General features: G+C 41.5%; 1 protein-coding gene across 11 annotated transcripts in view; it reads left to right on the forward strand.

Annotated features, from left to right (window-relative positions):
• Window positions 1-21,231, forward strand: part of RABGAP1L (RAB GTPase activating protein 1 like) — a 788,918-nt gene that overhangs the window by 138,396 nt on the left and 629,291 nt on the right. For all 11 annotated transcript variants that reach the window (XM_070077150.1, XM_070077152.1, XM_070077147.1 and 8 more), the window contains 3 exons: window positions 139-205; window positions 5,325-5,427; window positions 8,480-8,646. In XM_070077150.1, coding sequence (XP_069933251.1) covers window positions 139-205; window positions 5,325-5,427; window positions 8,480-8,646 — 337 coding nt within the window. The remainder of the gene's footprint in view (window positions 1-138; window positions 206-5,324; window positions 5,428-8,479; window positions 8,647-21,231) is intronic.

The raw sequence follows: 21,231 nt of genomic DNA on the forward strand, positions 1-21,231 counted from the left end.
CCAGGGGAAAGACTCAAACTCTTTATAAGCACAGAGTTCAGATTGTATAGTTTGTATAGAAGTACTGTTTTTGCTCACTGGGTTTTTATGTATTTTTGCTAACCTTGTTTCCCCTTTTCTTCCCCCTAATATTTCCAGATGTTTTGGAATGCTATTAAGCCCAGGTCGAAATGTGAAGAACAGTGATATGCATTTACTGGATATGGTAATGATAAAATAATAGTTATTTTATATTTTTAAATTACTTTCTATTTTTCACTTTTGTTACATTGTCTGAATTGTTAATTTTAGCTGGCTGATACTCATCATTAAATTTCCTTTTTTTAAAAAAAATATTTATTTATTTGACAGGTAGAGTTATAGACAGTGAGAGAGAGACAGAGAGAAAGGTCTTCCTTCCTTCCAAATGGCCGCCACGGCTGGCACTGTGCCAATCCGAAGCCAGGAGCCCGGTGCTTCTTCCTGGTCTCCCATGCGGGTGCAGGGGCCCAAGCACCTGGGCCATCCTCCACTGCCTTCCCGGGCCACAGCAGAGAGGTGGACTGGAAGAGGAGCAGCCGGGGCTAGAACCTGGCCCATATGGGATGCCGGCACTGCAGGCGGAGGATTAGCCAAATGAGCACAGTGCCGCCCCTCATCATTAAATTTCTAAACCCAAAGGTAGTTACTTGTGAGCCAAGGGATTTACAAAAATTTCCATCAAAAAAATCATACACAAGTTGAAAGCAAATAAAAGCATAATGTTGTGACTATGATTTATGCATCTATTTGGCTTCTTAAGACGAAGTCTTGTCTTTGAGCCCAAAGTAACTATACATGATTATAACAAGCATCTCCGTAATGAATGTGGCTTCTTTCACTTATTTTAATGCACTGTCATTAATTTGAATATTGTGATATGCTTTTGTTTTCCTTAAAGCATTTCTCTGTGTGAATTTCTCCTTGATTACCTGTCTTTAGCAGAGTATACTTACTGTGGACGTGGTATTTACAGAATGGTATTCAAGGTTAATACATATTCGCTAGTAGGTATTGGGTGTGATGTAGCAGTGCATCTTAACTTTTACACAGAAATACCTTCTAATGATGAAGTTGATTAACACTTTTACTTTGTGATTTAGAAATGGCGTAGGAGATAGTTGTCCTAGAGTGAGTATGTGGCTCTTGTGAACTGAGATGTTTACATGTGGTGGTAACAAGCACTGCATGCCTTCTTCCTTTCACCTGTGCTTTGCACATGTCAGTTAAGTGTCGCTAGTTATAATACCGTGCACAAATAATTTCATGGTGACATAGATGCTGGCCTTTCTGGCAGTACTGGAGTGCTTCGTTTGAGGCTTCTGGTCACCTGTTTGTGTGCCCAAGTGTTGTGTGCAAAGTGCTGGGGTTAGACTCTGAGCCAAATATGGCTTTTACTACCTGTTGATTCATATTCTTGCTATGGAAACAGACCTTTTAAGTGTGTCAGTGTAGCCATTGATAAAATGCTCTCTCTGATGGTACAGTGAACCATGGAAATAGAGAAGCAGCACTACCCTGACCAGGTAAGGATAACCAGTTACATTGGATGTGGAAACATAAATTTATGGTTGATCCATCTCGCTTCCATCGAGAACACACTAGTAATAAAGGTCATTTTCTTAGGCAAGCCATAGTCTCTTGGAGCCCTGACATTGCATGGGGAGGTGGTTCGGAAGCATTGAAGCATTAGCTTTTGAGATCCTGGGTCCTCATTGAATCTGGTCCATCAGAGTTCGGAAGAATCGGGGGCAAAGATTTGTCCTTAAAAACCCAAGTTCAGATTATACAATTGTAGAATGGAAGCCCCTTGTCATGTTGGTCTGCCTTGTAGAATAGTCTACCACTTAGAAGTCCAGCATTTGCCCTTCCAAAAAGAGAAACGGATAGTTTGTATTTGCAGTTATCAACAGTTCTTATAACCTAGTGTTACTAGTCTTCACTAATATTTTATTATGTTGTCATTGAGCCTTGTTTTATATATATATATATATATATATATATATATATATATATATATATATGTATTTTATTATGTTGTCATTGAACCTTGGCTAGATAAACTTGCTTTAAGTCTAAGGGACAGTTCTACTTGTTAAAAAGTGTTTATGCTGCCAGTGCCCTATTTTTGCTCGCTTAATCAAATGCCTGATGTTTACTGTTCACTATTCTCTGACTCACTCCTAAATTCCTTCCTGAAACAAAATCACAGACCTAAGTACTGGGCAGCCCTCACTGTCCAGCACCAGTATATTAACATCTTCCTGTGAGGGCAAAACTAAGACTGTTTAGGCAAGGTTACAAGGAACATGGCTTCAGGTGATCATAAAAACTTTCCTCCTGTTTGGAGGAAAGTGTCTCTGAACTGTGCTTAACGTTACATGGTTGTTCAATGAAAGGGAAGTACATTCTCATAAAGGAGAGGAATATTCAAGAATTTCCGGGAAAGTGGTTGCAGAACTCTTGCCTGCCCTGCCCCAATCCTGCAGTAGCCCATTTTCACTTCTTATGTGGTCCATGTTTCATATTAAAGCAGCTGATTGGATTATCATTTAGCATGGGAATTATTATAATGAACCATAGAACTGTAGTTAGCTGTAGGTTAATCCAGGTAGCCTTGGCTTCCTAACTTATGAGCCTGGTTCAGACTGAGGGGCTGTTTATCTTCAAAGCTAGGGGAACCAAACCCATATCCTGTAGGCCTTTAGATAATGGTAACTGTTATATCTAAGTTTCTCAACTGCTTCCTCAGCACACCTAAATTTGGTATAAACACTGAAAACAAATTGTACTTACACTTTATGTATTCTAAAAAACTTTGAAAAAGTATATAGTTTTACTTATTTATTTATTTATTTATTTATTTTTAAAAGATTTATTTATTTATATGAAAGTCAGAGTTACAGAGAGAAGGGGAGGCAGAGAGAGAGAGAGAGAGAGGTCTTCCATCCACTCGTTCACTCCCCAGTTGGCCACAACTGCTGGAACTGTGCCAAGCTGAAGCCAGGAGCCAGGAGCTTCCTCTGGGTCTCCACATGGGTGCATGTCCACATGTCCAAGGACTTGGGCTATCCTCTACTGCTTTCCCAGGCTACAGCAGAGAGCTGGATTGGAAGTGGAGCAGCCAGGAATCAAACCAGCCCTATACGGGATGCCAGCACTGCAGATGTCAGCTTGACCCGCTATGCCACAGTGCTGGTCCCCGATTTTATTTCAACAATGGGAATGTTTTTGGTAATTGTTCTTGTAGTATAGGAATAAGGAAATAAATTTTTTGATGTATAACTATTGATACCTAGAAAAAACCCAGCAGCATGGTATGAAGAAAAGTAGAAAACTCAGAACTGTGGAGCCAAGTTTCTTGGAACTGAAAATAAAATTTAAAATGAAAGTCCTAGAGATGGTTCAGAAAGTTTGTACATCTTTATAGCTAACTGTTTATTTATACTAGACCAATGGCTAGACCCATACTTAGAAATATATTTGATCTTGTAATCCAGTGTACTTGTGTGTTGTGTATGTGTAAGAAGTTGAAGGAGGGGTGAGTGTGTGTGTGTGTGTAAGAAGTTGAAGGAGGGGTGTGTGTGTGTGTAAGAAGTAGAAGGAGGGGTGGGTGTTTGTGTGTGTAAGAAGTTGAAGGAGGGGTGAGTGTGTGTGTGTGTAAGAAGTTGAAGGAGGGGTGAGTGTGTATGTGTGTGTGTGTGTGTAAGAAGTTGAAGGAGGGGTGAGTGTGTGTGTGTGTGTGTAAGAAGTTGAAGGAGGGGTAGGTGTTGTGTGTGTAAGAAGTTGAAGGAGGGGTGAATGTGTGTGTGTGTGTGTGTGTAAGAAGTGGAAGGAGGGGAGGGTGTTGCGATGAAACAGTTAGTTAAGCTGCAACCAGGAACGCCTGCATCTGATGTCTGGGTGCCAGTTGATAAGCTCCCGGCTAATGCACCTGGGAAGCCAAAGCTGAAAGGTCAAGTACTTGAGTCCCTGCCATCCACACAGGAGATCCAGATGGAGTTGCTAGTTTGTGGCTATTGGGGCCATTTGGGGCATGAACCAGCAGACGGAAGCTAGCGCTCACTTTACCCCTCTCTCTTTCGTTCGGCCTTTTAAATAAGTGAGTGAATGAATAAATAAATAAAAACATAAATGAAAGAATTTTTAGGAAGCAGTAATTAAGCCTTACTGTGCAATGAGCTCTTATTTTCTCTTCTGCTTGCTCACTCCCTGCTCCCTCTCTCCTTTTGTCTCTGATCTCTTTCTCTCCTCCATCCTTCAGTCTTCCCAGCGTCTGCCTTTGTGTTTTGTCTGAATGATTTGCAGTTTTACGTTTTCTTAATATTTTCTCCATTGTTCTCTTTCCTCGTATCAGTTTCTCAATATTCTGTTCTTTACGTATTTTCCCCTGCTTTATTGTTTCTTTTGCTGTGTAGAAGCTTTTCTTTAGTTTGATGAAATCCCATTTGTCTGTTTTCACTTTTATTTCCTGCGCTTCTGGAGGCTGATCCAGAAAATTCTTGCCCATTCTAATGTCCTGAAGTGTTTTGCCTATGTTTTATTCTAATAGTTTCAAAGTTCCAGGTCTCACATTTAGGTCTTTAATCCATTTTGAACTAAGTTTGGCAAATGGTGAGCATTTTATATTGTATTTTTAATAGAAACTATGTACATCCTTATGTATAGGTGTATAAGATTTTGACAACCAGCATAGAGTTAAATAGAACCTCTTCCCGATAGTATATTTTGTGATTCAGCATGGAAGAATATGCTTCCTTTTATCTAAGAGATGCGCATCTACGTAGAAACTCTGAAGAAAGCTGTAGGAGAATTTAGGATTTAAAGAAATACTTTCTATTCTTTTAAAGATTGAGAGGCAGAGTTACAGAGAGAGAGGGAGAGACAAAGAGAGATCTTCCATCCACTGGTTTACTCCCCAAATGGCCACGATGGCCAGGTTTGGGCCAGTCCGAAGCCAGGAGCCGGGTCTCCCATGTGGTTTCAAGTGGCCTAACCACTTGAGCCATCTTCCACTGCTCTTCCAGGCCATTAGCAGAGAGCTGGATCAGAAGTGGAAGAGTCAAGACTTGAACCAGTGTCCATATGGGATGCTGGTGTTGTAGGCAGAAGCTTAAACTACTACACCACAGCACCGACCTCAAGAAATACTTCCATAGGGTGAAAAACTTTACAATGAAAGTGAAACCCCCATTTGATGGTAAATCCAAATTTTAGTAAAATGGATTGCTTAAAATAAGATAGTTTAAAACAGCAATTTTTCTTGATGCATACAGTATCAGTGACTCCTGTTTGAACTTTTACAGGAATCCATGGGGAAGAGCTGTGATGGGAGAGCCTATGTTATTACGGGCATGTGGAACCCCAATGCACCGATATTTCTGGCACTTAATGAAGAAACACCAAAAGGTGACTCTTCTTAAAGATCCCTTATTATTTGCTTTAAATTTTACATCATAAATAATGCAATTTTGTTATGTTTTTAAAGAATTGTGGTACTCATTTAAAATGGAGATATTCTTTTAGAATTTGAAGTTCCTTGACATACTTTTGCTTCTATGAAGAAAACTCCATTATTCAAAAGAATCTCCCCAAAAGATAGATGAATTAATTTTATTAAATTATAAATGTTGAAAGCATTTGGGCTTTGCACTTAATCCATCACTGTAGAGTTTTATTGGGTGGGAGTATTGGAAGATTATGAAAGATAATCATGGAAGCAAACAAGGTCTGGAATGTTGCATGTTTTTATTTATACTTTTAACCTTTTTATATTATGGATTACTTACGTTTTTTCATTAATTATTGTTCCTGCTCTTGTCCTTCAGCATCTTAGCACTATATAATAATAAGGCTTTCATTTGTGGCACACTTTTGTTCTCTAGTTGTTTATATTTTCATTTTATTTAACATGTCTAGAAATTGATTAACAATAATGTTAAATAGTCACATTTATCATTTTTCCTGTTGTGCTTTTTATTCCTGCTTTATCCAGATACTGTTAATTGCCTAGAAGATTCTAGATTACAGTGAAATGAAGTCTATAATGAAATAAACATTTTACATGACAACTAGAATTTTGGCTGATAACACTACACTGTTTTTGTCTATAGCACTTGTCATGATTCCAATTTTATACATGTGGGGGTACTTCAGATAGTTAAGGGAAAAATGCTATTAAAGGATAAGTTTATCATGGTGCAAAGAAATCTGAAATCCACCCATAGTTTTTTTTTTTTAACCACATAACTTTTATTAATATTTACATTCATTGACAGTCATAGAAAATGTTGATTAGAATTGAAGGTGATCCTCAAGGACTCATTTACCCTCTAATAAAATGAACAATCGAAAAAGGTTTGGGATTGTTAAACAGTGTCCATGGGAAGCTATCATTTGGACTGACTAAGCCAGGATGGAGTTATATAGGAATTAAAAAATGGGCCAGTTTAAAAAAAAAAAAAAGAAGAAGAAGAAGAGATTGACTTTAGTTAACCAGAGGGGCCTTTAACCAGGGTCAGCATGAGGATGTTCCCTCTGTTAACATGAAAAAAAAAGTTAACTTTAAAATGATTCTAGAAAAAGAACTTTATAAACTTTTTTTTTGGTAATTAAAACATTAAAAAAAATTAAAGGCAGAGAATTTCTCATCCACTGCTCATCCGCTGCTTCACTTCCTAAATGCCTACAACAGGGGCTGGATCAAGCCAGAATCAGGATCCAGGTTCTCAGTTCCCTGGTGGGTGACAGGGACCCAGCCACCTGTGCCAGTACCTGCTTTTCTCAGGATGCAGATTAGCAGGAAGCTAGAGTCAGAAGTGGACTTGAACCCTGGCACTCTGATATGAGATGGGGTGTGTCTGCTTTTATTAATTTTTTTAAGAGACTTCAAGTGATTACTAAGTGTAGAAAGATACGAGTGAAGTAATGGAAGATCAGGGCTGTTTTACTCAGGGTCTGTTTTTGCATGCTCATCTTAGTGCTGACTGCCAGTCTTCAGTGATGGCGGGAGCACTTTCCCTTAGCCCTTATGCTAGGTGGCCTATATTGATCCCTCCTAGGAAAAGTTCAGTGAGATCATAGAAACAATGAACCCTAAGCAAATAGCCATAATTTTACTAACATCACAGAAGTTTGATGAATATTGCAAATGTGCTCAGTGGAAGTTTACTGTCAGTATCTGCATTGACTTCAAAGTTTCTATTTTTCAAACAGAGCATGCATAGTTTTTTTTCTATAGCACAAACTTTTTGTGCACTTTTAAGTTATTTTTTAAGATTTATTTATTTTATTCGAAAGGTAGAGTTACAGAGAGGGGTTAGAGAGAGAGAGAGAGAACGAGAGAACGAGAATGAGAACGCGCCATCCACTGTTTCATTCCCCAGATGGCTGCAACGGCCGGCCAGGGCTGGGCTGTATTGGAAGCCAGGAGCTTCATTTGGTCTCCTTCATGTGATTTTCCTGATGAATATATTATCAGTGACTCCTGTTTAAACTTTACAGGAAGTGTTTGAAGTTTTACAGTACAGGGGCCAAAGCATTTGGGTTATCTTCTGCTGTTTTCCTAGGTGCAATAGCAGGGAACTGGGTTGGAAGTGGAGCAGCAGGGTTTCGAAATGGTGCCCATATGGGATGCTGGCATTGCAGGTGGCATCTTAACCCATTAGCCACGGTACCAACCCATTAATGAACTTTTTGAAGAGCCCTTATATGCATGGATTTGAAAAATTTTTATCACCAAGATGAACTTATCTTTTAATTCCATCTTTCCACAAATTTTTGATATATACTTATATATGTATTTCCTTGTGTGTGTGTATAAGCATACATGAATGTAGACACATGCACACATATATGTATATGAAAACTTCACAGAACTGTTTTATTAGCACCTTGATTAATGGTTTTCCCAAGGGTAGATATATGTTATGAACAATGAGGGTACTGACAAATTTCCAGAGACTTCCTTTAAGACATACAACGTGGACATACTTGTATTAATCATATTTGACGTATACATGTTTAAAATAGAGAATGCTGAGCATTTTTTTTTATTTAACTGTTCTTCCTATGCAGTTCATCAAACAGAGCCAATAATTGCTAGTGTATCTTTTTATAAGAGGAAAGGACAGATCTCTGTGGTTTTCCAGAGATTCTCTGGGAAATGTGATAGAGTGACCAACAGTGAAGATTTTATTTTGCTTATTTTATATAATAGGGGTCTAATGTGAGGAATGAAAAAAGAGTGTCAGGAGATTTGGACAGCTGATTCAGATAGGATCCTTGGTGTCGGATAAACATACTTTGAGCACTTGGTTAACTGCTGAATCAGATTGATACTAAAATATTACAAAGTAAATGTATAGCAGGTCCTATTACTAAGAAGCTCAGTAGTTTCAGAAGTGAGGAACCTTTGTTTTCTTAATCAAAGAGGTATAAACCCAGACGATTTCTGCCACAGATAAGCGGGTGTACATGACTGTGGCAGTGGACATGGTAGTCACAGAGGTGGTGGAGCCTGTCCGTTTTCTCCTGGAGACCGTGGTCCGTGTGTACCCTGCAAACGAGCGATTCTGGTATTTCAGCCGCAAGACTTTCACAGAGACTTTCTTCATGAGGTTGAAACAGGTGGGGCCCTTTTGTTCTCTTCATAGCGTAACATAGTTTTCTTTCTGTCTTTCATTTTTTATGCCAAGGCGATTGCGTAAGTTGCCATCAAAAACAATAAAATTCTTTCAAAAATAAAATATTTTATGTTAACCCATAGAGTGTTTGAAAAATCTGCATCTGGGCAACTTAAGCTTAAAAAATAACAACTGGTATAATAATTACCTACTTTTCCCCCAGAAGCTTGTAATGTGTACCTGTAAATTATGAGCATACTTATTAGAAATACTGATGATGTATAAAACAACTTTTCTTCCTTTTATATATAAATATTTGAAACCAAACTGACGGGGCACAGAAATATCATATGCTTGTAACATTTTAATTAAAACGTTCTTAAGAAATTGCCATAGTTATTTCTGCCTGTAATGTTAGGTAGTCTACATTATAAGAACATCTTATTCAGCTTATCAGTAAGCTAATAAAATTATTTTAACATTCAGTTAACAAATTTCATCCTTAAATTAGGTAGTACTAGGTAAATATTTAATTTTTGTTTCGTAGTGAAGGAGGAAGTTAACAGTAAAATAATTGGAATTCTAATGCTGTCAGTTTCATAAACTCTGTGTAAAATTCTCTGTTCCAGTAATGGGAATCCTTCATATGCTGTTTTTGTCTGTACTCCTGTTCTGCGGAGCTTTAAAATGCTTGGTGCTTCTTGTATTGTAATAGGTGAAATGTACTGTGATGAAGTAAGCATCAGTACTGACCAAGCATAGGAGCTACTTATCCATTTGCATTAAAAAATGGGGGAAAAACCAAACAGCTTGTTGTGGCTCAGTTAGCCTTCCTATAGTAGTAGATGGTTTGAAATAATTGTGTTTTGTGTGTTTCATAAAATTTTTATAATTGTGGTTTGACTCAGTTTTATTACTGAATGCACTATTTTTTGCAGCCTGTGCTAATGAGATTATATGAGCAATACTGAAAACTTCATTCTCATGAGCACTGTTTAATATTTTGTTATGAGGATTCTACCCCCTCTCCCGGCTCTCTCTGGTCCTTCCTCCTGTCCTTCCCTTTAACGACACTAAATTATAATGAGATAGTCTACCTTTCGGACACCTGTGGAAAATTTAAAATTTTCCCAGTTCTGATCTGTGTATATGCTCATAATTATAAAATATAGTTTGGATTTTTATTATTAAATGTTATTTTCATACTTTGGAAACTGCTAATGTTGAATGACTTCGATAAATATCATAAGAATGCTTTTAGTAATAAAACATAAAATTGCTACATGGGGCCATTTCCTGTGAATTAATAAGTTTAAATTGAATTCACTTGCACTGTTTAGCGCTATTAAATATGAGACTGATTTAAATTAATTTTACCTGTGAAGAAGATGGTTTCTTTACTGCTGTAATCTGTATTAAGGAAAAAGTGTGGAAAGGTATGGAAAATAGATGGTTGCCTGACCCACATAGGAAAACATACCCATCTTGAGCAGAAAGAATGAAAATGAAAATGCTGAGATCTAGCAAAATTCAGTTACTAAATGTATTTGTGTAATTATTGTAGGAGCTGAGGTGACAGTTTCTTAGCGTAACCCAGACTGTGCTGCTGTAAGGGCAGACTGGTTTGATCCTGTAATTCCAGAGGCTGGATTGGTTGGTAGCTGTTGAGAGTCATCGGGAGATACTAGACTAGATAACGTTGGTTGAGAGAAGGAATTATGTGAGCATCCGATGCTCTTTAGGTCCAGGGCGATACTGTTTTTAAAGAACCCATGGGAGAATGAGTTGGTTTCAGTTCTGAGTGATTTATACTTAGACGCCAGGAACTGTTTCTTTCTTTCTGAGAGTGTTGCACATACTGAATGAGCTCGGAAGCGTTCCCATGTCCCATCAGCGCCAGGCCTGACTCCCAGGGGCAGCATCAAAGGACGGATGTCCTGTCCCAGATTATTGTTCCTGGGCTGCTTTCTACTCTGAAATGTTGAGAACTTTGTCTGTCAAAGATGAGGTCCCCGCCTGTTCCTGAGTAGTGTCCACTGAAGGCCCAGTGGCATTTTCGTGTCATTCCTTCTGCACGCACAGGGAGCAAGGAGAACATGTAAGAAGGAGACGGGAGCTGGGGGCTTTCCTGTCTTTTGATCTGAGGGCCAACCTGGGAGCAGAAGGCAGTTGGGGCACAGCAGCATGTGGCAGTGCCCACGGAGCTGCAGAGCACAGTAGTGTGACAAGAGGGAGCTGATCATGGGAGACTGCCGTTCCCATCAGGGTTCCTTCCTTATCGAGGTGTGCTTTGTACACAGTAAAATGTGTCTGTGTTAATTGTACGCTTGGCGAATTTTGACACATTTGTACATCTGAAAAACTGCCACCAAAATTAAGATACACATTTGCATCACTCAGCTCCCACTGTGCTGGAGCAGGCGTTCGGCCTCGTTAGGCTGCCGTTTGGGAGGCCTGGAGCCCACATTGGAGTGACTGGGTTTGATTTCAGATTCTGGCTTCCCGCTGATGCCGTGAAGTAGTTGGGCCTTTGCCACCCACCTAGGAAACCTGAATTGAGTTGGTGTGGCTCAGCCTGGCCGTTGAAGGCATCTGGGGAGAGAAGCAGTGAATGGGAGTGTTTGCCCTTTCCTCTCTCACTCCCCTCACTCACCGCCTCTCGTCTTTACTCTCAAGTGAAAACCACAGATTCCACTGTACCTGTTCCAGCCAGTTCTCCCCAGCCTCAACCTCAGGGAACCCCTCTGCTTTCTGTCATGAGACATCGTATTTGTCTTTTCGAGAGTTTTGTATAGCTGCATTCATACGCCATCTACTCTTCTGTGTAAGACTTCTTAGGTGTGACGTTGTTTGTGAGATTCGTTCATGTTATGTGCCAGAGTTCATTCTTTTTACTCCTTTGCACGAATGCACCACAACTTGTTTATCCATTCGCGTGTTGGAAATCTGAGTTGTCTCCAGTTTTTGTCTAGCACGGCTGAAGGTGCTCCATGTGTGCCTTCATGGGGGACATAGGTTTTCATTTCTCTTGGGTGGATACTGACAGGTGGGATTGTTGTGTGATACAACAGTGTGCTTCAGAGGAAACTTCCACACCATCCTCCAGAGTGCTTGGCCATTTCATTTTCCCTCCACTAATGCGTGTGCATGTGTATTCCAGTTTCTCTTCATTTTTACCAACACTTAATATTGTTGCCTTTCACTTTTTGCTGTTCTTATAAGTACGTAGACATCCCTCATTACAGCATTAATTTGCTTTTCAGATAGAGTCATGATTCTGAGCTCGTGCTTATGGGTCATTCATGTTTTCATTTTAAAATACTTTTCCAGATATTTTTGCCCACTTCTTAATAATTATATTTGTCTTCTTACTGAGTTGTTTATGTATTATGAATATGTATTTTGTCAGATATTTACATATATGTAAAATAATTCTGACAATAGCTTGCCTTTTTTTTTTTTTTTTTTTTTTTTTTGACAGGCAGAGTGGACAGTGAGAGAGAGAGACAGAGAAAGGTCTTCCTTTTGCTGTTGGTTCACCCTCCAATGGCCACGGCTGGCGTGCTGCGGCCGGCGCACCGCGCTGATCCGGTGCTTCTGCTGGTCTCCCATGGGGTGCAGGGCCCAAGCACTTGGGCCACCCTCCACTGCCTTCTTGGGCCACAGCAAAGAGCTGGCCTGGAAGAGGGGCAACCAGGACAGAATCTGGCGCCCCAACCAGGACTAGAACCCAGTGTGCCAGCGCTGCAGGCAGAGGATTAGCCTATTGAGCTGCGGCGCCGGCCTGCCTTTTTATTTTCTTAGCAGTATCTTTTTTTTAAGATTTTATTTTATTTATTTGACAGAGTTACAGACAGTGAGAGAGGGATAGAGAGAAAGGTCTTCCTTCTGCTGGTTCACTCCCCAAATGGCTGCAACGGCCGGAGCTGTACCGATCCAAAGCCAGGAGCCAGCTGCTTCTTCCTGGTCTCCCACATGGGTGCAGGGCCCAAGCACTTAGGCCATCTTCCACTGCTTTCCCAGGCCATAGCAGAGAGCTGAACTGGAAGAGGAGCAACCAGGACCAGAACCAGCGTCCATATGGGATGCTGGCACCACAGGCGGAGGATTAACCTATTGTGCCACGGCACCGGCCCCAGCAATATCTTTTGAAGAGTTGATTTTAATTAAAAATTGTTTAACACTTTTTAAAAGATTTGTTTATTTATTTGAAAGAGTTGCAGAGAGAGAGCTAGATCTTCTGTCTGCGGTTCATTCCCCAGATGGTGGCAACAGCCAGGGCTGAGTCAGCCTGAAGCCAGGAGCCAGGAGCCTCATCTGGCTCTCCCACATGAGTGGCAGCGGCCCATACACGTGGGCTACCTTTCACTGCTTTTCCCAGGCCATTAGTGTGAGGCTGAGTCAGAAACTGGTGCCTGTGTGGGATGCCAGCATCACAGGCTGCAGCTTTACCTGCTGTGCCACAACACCAGCCTCGAAGTTTTAAATTTTGGTGAAGTCATACTTGCCAATATTTTATTATTTGTACTCTCCGTATCACACCGAAGAGAACTTGGCCTACCTCAGAGTGTGAGGATGCAGTCATTTATTTTCTTTTAAATGCCTTATAGTTGAGCTCAGTGATTCTTTTGCTTGATTGTATCTACTGTAGAATCTCTGTTTTGGATTTTTCAATTCAGCCTTCAGTGCTAGGATTTTTTAAAATGATTTCCATGGCTTTGCTAAACTCATTTTTGTGCTTATTTTGCTAATTAGTTGTCTATCCATGTTTTCTTGTAGTCCACTGAACTTTGAATGCTTCTCATTCACTTGATAGCTTTTCATTTTTTAAAGGATTTATTAATTTTAAAGTCAGAGAGGGAGAGATATGGAGAGAGATCTTCATCTACTAGTTCACTCGCTAGATGGCCACAACGGCGTGGGCTGGGCCAGGCCAAAGCCAGGAGCTTCTTCCAGGTCTCCCATGTGGGTAGCAGAGGCCCAAGCACATGTGCCGCCTTCTGCTGCTCTTCCCAGATCATTAGCCGGCAGCTGGACTGGGAGTGGAGCAGTTGGGACTCCAGCTGGCATCCGTGTGGGATGCCAGTATTGCAGGCAATGGCTTAATGCCAGCTCCTTAGATTCCCATTTTTAATGGTCACTTATTACAGCTGTATTAGGTTCCCGTCCTTGTGATCTGTAGTACTGTGAAAGTGGTGTCTGTAGTACTGTGAAAGTGGCCACCTCTTCAAGCTGCTACACATTTACAGTGGCAGGGAAAGACGCTGCTCTGCACGGGGTGAAGTTCTTGGGGGGTAGCAGGTAGCATCTACAGGCCCGTGAGGCTTGTTCCGGGGGTCTCTGGTTGAGTGAGGTTGCTGGCAGGCTTTATGGTCATATGAATCCTCTGGCTGGACTCTGTGGTCAGGCAGGACCACCGACTGGGCTCCTTGGTGAAGTTCGGCCACTGTTTAGGGTGTGAGATCAGATGGAGCTATTGGCTGGGCTCTGCTTTGCTTGTGTTTGGATCGGGCTACAGCTGTGCCTCACAGTTGGGTAGGGTCACTGGGCTGCACTCTGCAATAGGACAGGCCCATACGTATTGCCCTGCAATCAGACAGGCTGCTGGCTGTGCTCGTGTTTGGGTAGGACTGCAGACTGTGCCCCAGAGTTGGGCATGGTCATTAGCTAGGCTCCCTGGTAGGGTGGGGCTGTAGGCTCTGCTCTGTAGCTGGGTCAGATCAGATCACTTGTTGGATAGCTTAGCCAGGCCAAACTGATGACTGCTCCCTGGTTACATGGAGTACCAGCTCCGCTCTGCAGGTGGGAGGAAAGACTCCACACAGCCAGGATGCTCAGCCTATGACCACATCGAACTCTGTAGGGTCTAGCCAGTAGCTTTGACTGCTGGCCGGATTCCTTGGTCAGGTGAAGCTGCTAGCAGGGAAGTGATGCCACTCCCAACTTCGTGTGCTGGTTGTTTTGAGACATGTCACTAGCTGACCGTATGCAACCTAGCTAGTTCCCTGCATGGGCCCATGGAAGTAGCTTTCCTAGGAACTGCTCAGAATGCTAGAGCAGCTGCATGTCCACCTTAGGCTTTGCTTTTCCCAGTGGAGAAAGGATAGGCCAGGGTGTCCTTCTCAGTGTGGTTTTTGTTAGCCCAGGGGAGAAACAGTATGGTCAAAGTAAAATGCCTCATCTTGTCTTTTTTTTTTTTTTTTTTTTTTTTTTTTTTTTTTTTTGATAGAGTGGACAGTGAGAGAGAGAGAGACAGAGAGAAAGGTCTTCCTTTGCCGTTGGTTCACCCTCCAATGGCCACTGCGCTGATCCGATGGCTGGAGCCAGGTACTTATCCTGGTCTCCCATGGGGTGCAGGGCCCAAGTACTTGGGCCATCCTCCACTGCACTCCCTGGCCACAGCAGAGAGCTGGCCTGGAAGAGGGGCAACCGGGACAGAATCCGGCGCCCTGACAGGGACTAGAACCTGGTGTGCCGGCGCCGCAAGGCAGAGGATTAGCTTAGTGAGCTGCGGCGCCAGCCGTCTTGTCTTTGTAGTGTGACTTTTCTCAGATTTGTGCTTTCAGGAGACGCGTCAGCCTCACCTACAGGTTCTGGGATTTTTGTAAAGGTGTTGTTGTCTGTGGATAGTTGCTAGTTGGTATTTCTGTGAGGAAGAATGAAGCTGGAGACCTCCTGTTCCATTTTGCTATGTCCCCAGTATTCACATGGTTTTGATATGACTGTATGTTGTATTTCTCTATCAAATTTTACTGTTCATTTCTGGAATATAGAAAGATAATCTATTCTGTATATTAACTTTATTTTGTGCAACCTTGATAAATTTACTTATTAGTTTTGTAGCTTTTCTAGATCCCTTAAGATTTCTATGTATGTGATCATGTAGTCTGCCATTAAAGAAAGCTTTTTAAAGATGAACTGATTTGTTTGGAAGGCAGAGTTACAGAGAAAGAGAGAAAAGATAGTTTTATAGCCTTGTTTCCAACCTCAATGCCTGTACTTAATGTTCTTGCTTTGCTGAGTTTTTTCCCCATGGATAGTATTGGGGTTTTGGTAAATGATTTTTTCTGCCTCTTTTGTTTTTTCCCTTTAATATAGTAAATAACATTGAACAATTTTTCAAATATGAAGCCAAGTATGCATTCTTTGGGATAAGTGCCCCTGATCATTATATTATATATTTTTTAAAGATTTATTTATTTACTTGAAAGTCAGAGTTACACGGAGAGAGAAGGAGAGACAGAGGCAGAGAGAGAGGTCTTCCATCCGCTGGTTCATGCTTCAGTTGGTCACAACGGCTGGAGCTGTGCGATCCGGAGCCAGGAGCCAGGAGCTTCTTCCGGGTCTCCCACGCAGGTGCAGGGGCCCAAGGACTTGGGCCATCTTCCACTACTTTTCCAAGCCGTAGCAGAGAGCTGGATGGGAAGTGGAGCAGCTGGGACTCGAACTGGTGCCCATATGGGATGCCAGCACTGAAGGTGGTGGCTTTACCTGCTATACCACAATGCCGGCCCCTCATTATGTTATTTTAATGTCTATTGTGATGACATTCTTTTTATATATTAGCTTTATCTGTCTTTGTAATATTTTTGTTAATGATTTTTATGTCTATTTTCAAGAATGCTATTTTTGTAGTTTTCTTGAAATGTCTTTGGTTTTTGTATTAATGTTTTGTCCCCAAAAAGTGAATTGGAAAATGTTTCTTCTTCTGTTGGCTGGAACAATTTATGTAACTTTGTATTATTTTTATACTTAAATGTTGGATAGAATTTATCCAGTGAAAACATTTGTGCCTATAGTTTACTTTATGCAGTAGCTTTAATTATGAATTTAGTATCTTTAGTAGAAATTGAGTTATTCTATTTTTATTTCTTTTTAAGTCCCTCTTAGTAATTGGTGTCTTCCAAGGATTTTTTATTTTATCTAAGTTTATTGCTCAAAACAGTACATTATTGTCTTTCCAATGTCTTTCAGATCTATAGTATTTTTAAGATTTTTTTTGAAGATTTGTTTGTTTGTTTGGAAGGCAGAGAGACAAAGTGAGTGAGAGAGATGTCTTCCATCTGTTGGTTCACCCCTCAAATGGCCACAACAGCAGGAGCTGGGCTGATCTGAAGCCAGGAGCCAGTAGCTTCTTCTGGGTCCCCCATGTGAGTTCAGGGACCCAAGCACTTGGGCCATCTTTTCCTGCTTTCCCAAGCAGCAGAGAGCTGGATAGGAAGTGGAGCAGCCAGGACTCAAACCTGCGCTGATATGGAATGCAGGCGCCGCAGGTGGAGGCTTAACCTACTACGCCACAGTGCCAAGCCCTGCTTGAAGCACTTTTAATGCAGCTACTTATATAACCTTCAGTGCATGTCTGTTGAGGCATAGAAACTATTGTTATCCCCACTTTTTAGATGAGCACTTAGGTACAGTGGTAGACTCAGAATTGAACCTAAGCAGTTTGACCCTAAACTTCACCCTTGTAAAAAGTGCATGATAAGTGGAAAATTGGACTAATCTGACACTAAAATTGAGATTTTTGTTCTGAAAACTTTTCCTTATGAGTCCTAGTTTTTTTCTTTTTAATTTCACTTCAATTTGCCCTTTCTTTACCTGCCCTGTCTTTGTAGATAGCACTGTTTTAATTAGTTATAAATTGCATGGAAAGTGTAGAGAGAAAAGCTAAGGACTTAGAACATTAAAAACATTGCTGGCTGGCGCCGTGGTGCACTGGGTTCATCCTCCGCCTGCGGTGCCAGCATCCCATTTGGGCACTGGGTTCTAGTCCTGGTTGCTCCTCTTCCAGTCCAGCTCTCTGCTGTGACCCAGGAGGGCAGTGGAGGATGGCCTAAGTACTTGGGGCCCTGCATCCGCATGGGAGACCAGGAAGAGGCACCTGGCTCCTGGCTTTGGATTGGCTGTTGTGGCCATTTGAGGGGTGAACCATTGGATAGAAGATCTTTCTCTCTGTCTCTCTCTCTCACTGTCTGTAACTCTACCTGTCAAAAAACCAAAAAAAACATTGCTAAGGAGTATAGTCTTATTCCTTGTTGAAAATAGGCTCTTAGTTACTGAAATTTAGTGATGAATGCTGTTAATCTAGGAGGAGAACTGTGCTTATGTGAGATGATTTGAAAACTGTTTGCCAAAAATATTTCTGCTTCAAAATCTGATACTAATGAATGTCTGATATCTTACTATTAGATGCTTATTCCACTAGCTTAAAGCTTTCCTACTTGTTAAAATGCCACTGTTTCCAGGAGGTAGACCCTAATGATTTTTCCCCGGTCATATTGTTCTCATTATTAGTGCGTTTAGTAAGACTGCTTCCTTAGGGTAGATTTTATTAGAAGTCAAGGTAAAGTAATCAGGAGGGCCTTCGTGCTTGACAGGAAGTTTCACTGTTTTGAAGAGGCAAGGCCAAAGGCCTTTAGCCCTTATTTTGATAGTTTTGCTGACATGCCAGTATTCATTTTTTGAGATGATTTTCAGTGCTTAGTTTATTAAACATTTACTCAGTGACTGCAGTGTGCCAGGCATTTTGCTAGATTTGGGGGATAAGCAGATGAGGAGCAGTGTTTATGTTCTCTGTCCTAAAGGAATGGAGAATATAGTGGTCACAGTATTACAATGCTAAGTAATGTGTGCAACAATAGACGTATGTGCACGGTTTAGTAGCAGTCCTCACTAATCATATTTATCGCTTTGGATTGAAGTAAAGTTTTCTTCAGTTTTGTTGGCAAGTGTACCTAGCTGTGAGTTTCCTGCTCAAGATACTCCTCATCTCTGAAATGGGGATTATAATCATACCATTTTAGAGAGTCGTCATTATGCATAGAAATTAATTTATGTAAGGACTTTAGAGTAGTGCTGACCAATAAATGCTCAATAAATGTGAGCTATTATTGTTACTGACTGACTGTTTATTTGCCTTCTGTCCAGTCTGTATTTTTGGGAGGCAGAGTATTTTGTATCTTCAGCTTAACAAATGATTGAATCAATAAGTGACTGGAAAGGTCAGGCTTTTGAAGTGTGACAAAGCAGGGAAGGGCTTTTCAGCCGGATAATGGCTGGGTAAATTAATAAATCTGTACCTGAGCATGGCGCGTTCGCGAGGGGAAGGACATCAGATACAGCTGAAGCACCGACGGAGATCTGGCCGTTTCTCTGGGTAGATAGGTCATCGCCATGTGCAGGACTCAGAGACGTTATCTTCACATGGAGAGGGGCCACTGAAGCTTTTATGTTGTGAATGACGCTAGACTTACAGGAGCTACGGTGGCCGAGAAGACGCTGTTGAGACTCGAGGCAGTGAATACGAAGGGAGAGGGCTGTGTGGCCAGCCTAAGAAAGAATGATGGCCAAAAGAAAGGTAGTGACAGTGGAGTGGTGGAACCATGGATGGGGGAGGCTTTAGGGAAGAGAAAATGAACAGGACTTGGTGTTTGAGGTTGAGGTAAAACAAAGGAACTGGGCTTAGCTCCAGGTGACCTGGTGGCTGTTGAATTTCTTGGTGAGCCAAGTGCCAGGGAGAAAAGTTTGGAGGGGATGGAGGATGGTGGAATTTTGGATATGTTTCAGTTTGCATTTCTGTGAGCTTGCAAGTAGACATGTTTAACAGGCAGTTAAATATATGTATTCTTAGCTTGGGAAATAAAGTTTTTTTTTTTTTCTGTTAATGACAACTTTATTAAATAAAGGGAACAGATTTTATGTATTTCATATATTCAGTTTTAAGGAAATAAAGATTTAAAAAATGTTCACTGCTTGAGGGAGCTGGTGGAAGAGCTGGTTAAGATGCTGCTTGGGGGCCTGCATTCCGTACTGGGGCCTGCGTTTCGGGTCCACCTTCCTGCTGCTGCTCCTGAGAGGTAGCAGGTGATGGCCAAAGTGCTGCGTTCCTGCCGATCATGTGGGAGACCCAAATGGAGCTGCTGGCCCGTGGCTTTGACCTGTGCCGACCCTGCCTGGTTAGGCCCTTTGTGAAGTGAACCAGCACATGGAAGACCTTGATATCTTTCTGTCTCTCCTCCCTCTGCCACTCTGTCTTTCTAAATCGATCTTTGAAAAAAAAAAAAAAAGGTTCAGTGATTGAGAATGGTGAATAATAGCAAGTGAAACCATGCAGGGACCAAGTGTTGGATGAGGAGTGAAGGCTGAAGAAATGGCCTTGGGGAAGGCAGATATTTAAACAATTGGTACAGGGAGAGTACTGAGCCAAGTAATTGTTGTAGAAGGACAAGCACAGATCTGGGGGTAAAATCACAGGAACGTGAGGTCAGGGAAGGCAAGAGAGGAAATAGTTTCTAGTAGGACAGGAGGCCCGCAGGTCAGTCACCGCAGGGAGGTTAATTAGGGAGTCCACTGCAAATAAGAGATGATGACTATAAATGCTGAAGACTGGGACAATTTCAGAGGAGACGCGGGGCAGAAGTAAGATTGAGGTTGATTTAGGGTTGAATAGGAAACATAATGCTACCTGCCTCTGCCTGTACAGAACTCCTTACCCCAGTCAAGGACAAATGGTGCTGGATCCAAATCCAGAGTTTTAGGATACCTTTTTTTTTTTTTTTAATTATGAACATATTTCAAAGGCAAAGTTACAGAGAGGGAGAAACGGAGAGAGAAAGAGATCTTTCATTTGCTGCTTCATTTCCCAAATGCCACAGTGGCCTGGGCTGCTTCAGGTGGAAGCCAGGAGTCAGGAACTCTATCTGGGTCTCCCAAGTGGGTGGTAGAGGCCCAAACACTTGGGCCATCTTCTGCTATTTTCCCAGGCTTGTTAGCAGGGAGAATGGACCAGAAGTAGAGCAGCCAGGACTTGAATCGGTATTCATATGAAATGCTGGCATCACAGGCAGTGACTTAACCCACTGTGCCACACCACCATTCCCCCACCCTTTTTTTTTAAAAATTTAAGATTCACTTATTTATTTGAAAGGCAGGGTTAGAGAGAGGGAGAGACACAAAGAGAAAGAAATAGGATTCATTTTATTTTATCTTATATAATATTGCACTTCTGGAAAAATTGTTTTTTTTCCTTGTACTTTTCCTAAGTTTGGAAGCAAGTTCTGGTAGTGATGCCACTAGATTAGTGCCCTTTGAAAACAGGGAGTCCAGGGGCCGACACCACGGCATAGTAGGTTCTGCCTCGGCCTGCAGCACTGACATTCCATAAGGGTGCTGGCTCCAGTCCTGGATGCACCACTTCCAGTGATGGCCTAGGAAAGCAGTGGAGGATGGCCCAAGTGCTTGTTCCCTTGCACCCACATGGGAGACCCAGAAAAAGCCCTTGGCTCCTGGCTTCGGATCTCGGCTCAGCTCCAGCCGTTGCAGCCATCTGGGGAGTGAACAAGCTGGTAGAAGGCCTCTCTGTCTGTCTTTCCCTCTCTCTGTCTGTAACTCTGCCTCTCAAGTAAATAAATCTTAAAAACAAAACAAACCACCACAGAGTAAAGCACTAACAGGCTTTCACTGACAAAATTTATAAGAATGGCAGAGCAGGTATTAAAACAATTAATTTCTGCAGCTTTGAGATATATAAATTATACATTGATATATATATAAGCTATACATTGCTTGATATTTTGTTTTTTAAATATTT

The sequence above is a fragment of the Oryctolagus cuniculus genome, chromosome 7, assembly GCF_964237555.1.
Source record: "Oryctolagus cuniculus chromosome 7, mOryCun1.1, whole genome shotgun sequence".
Classification (NCBI taxonomy): domain Eukaryota; kingdom Metazoa; phylum Chordata; class Mammalia; order Lagomorpha; family Leporidae; genus Oryctolagus; species Oryctolagus cuniculus.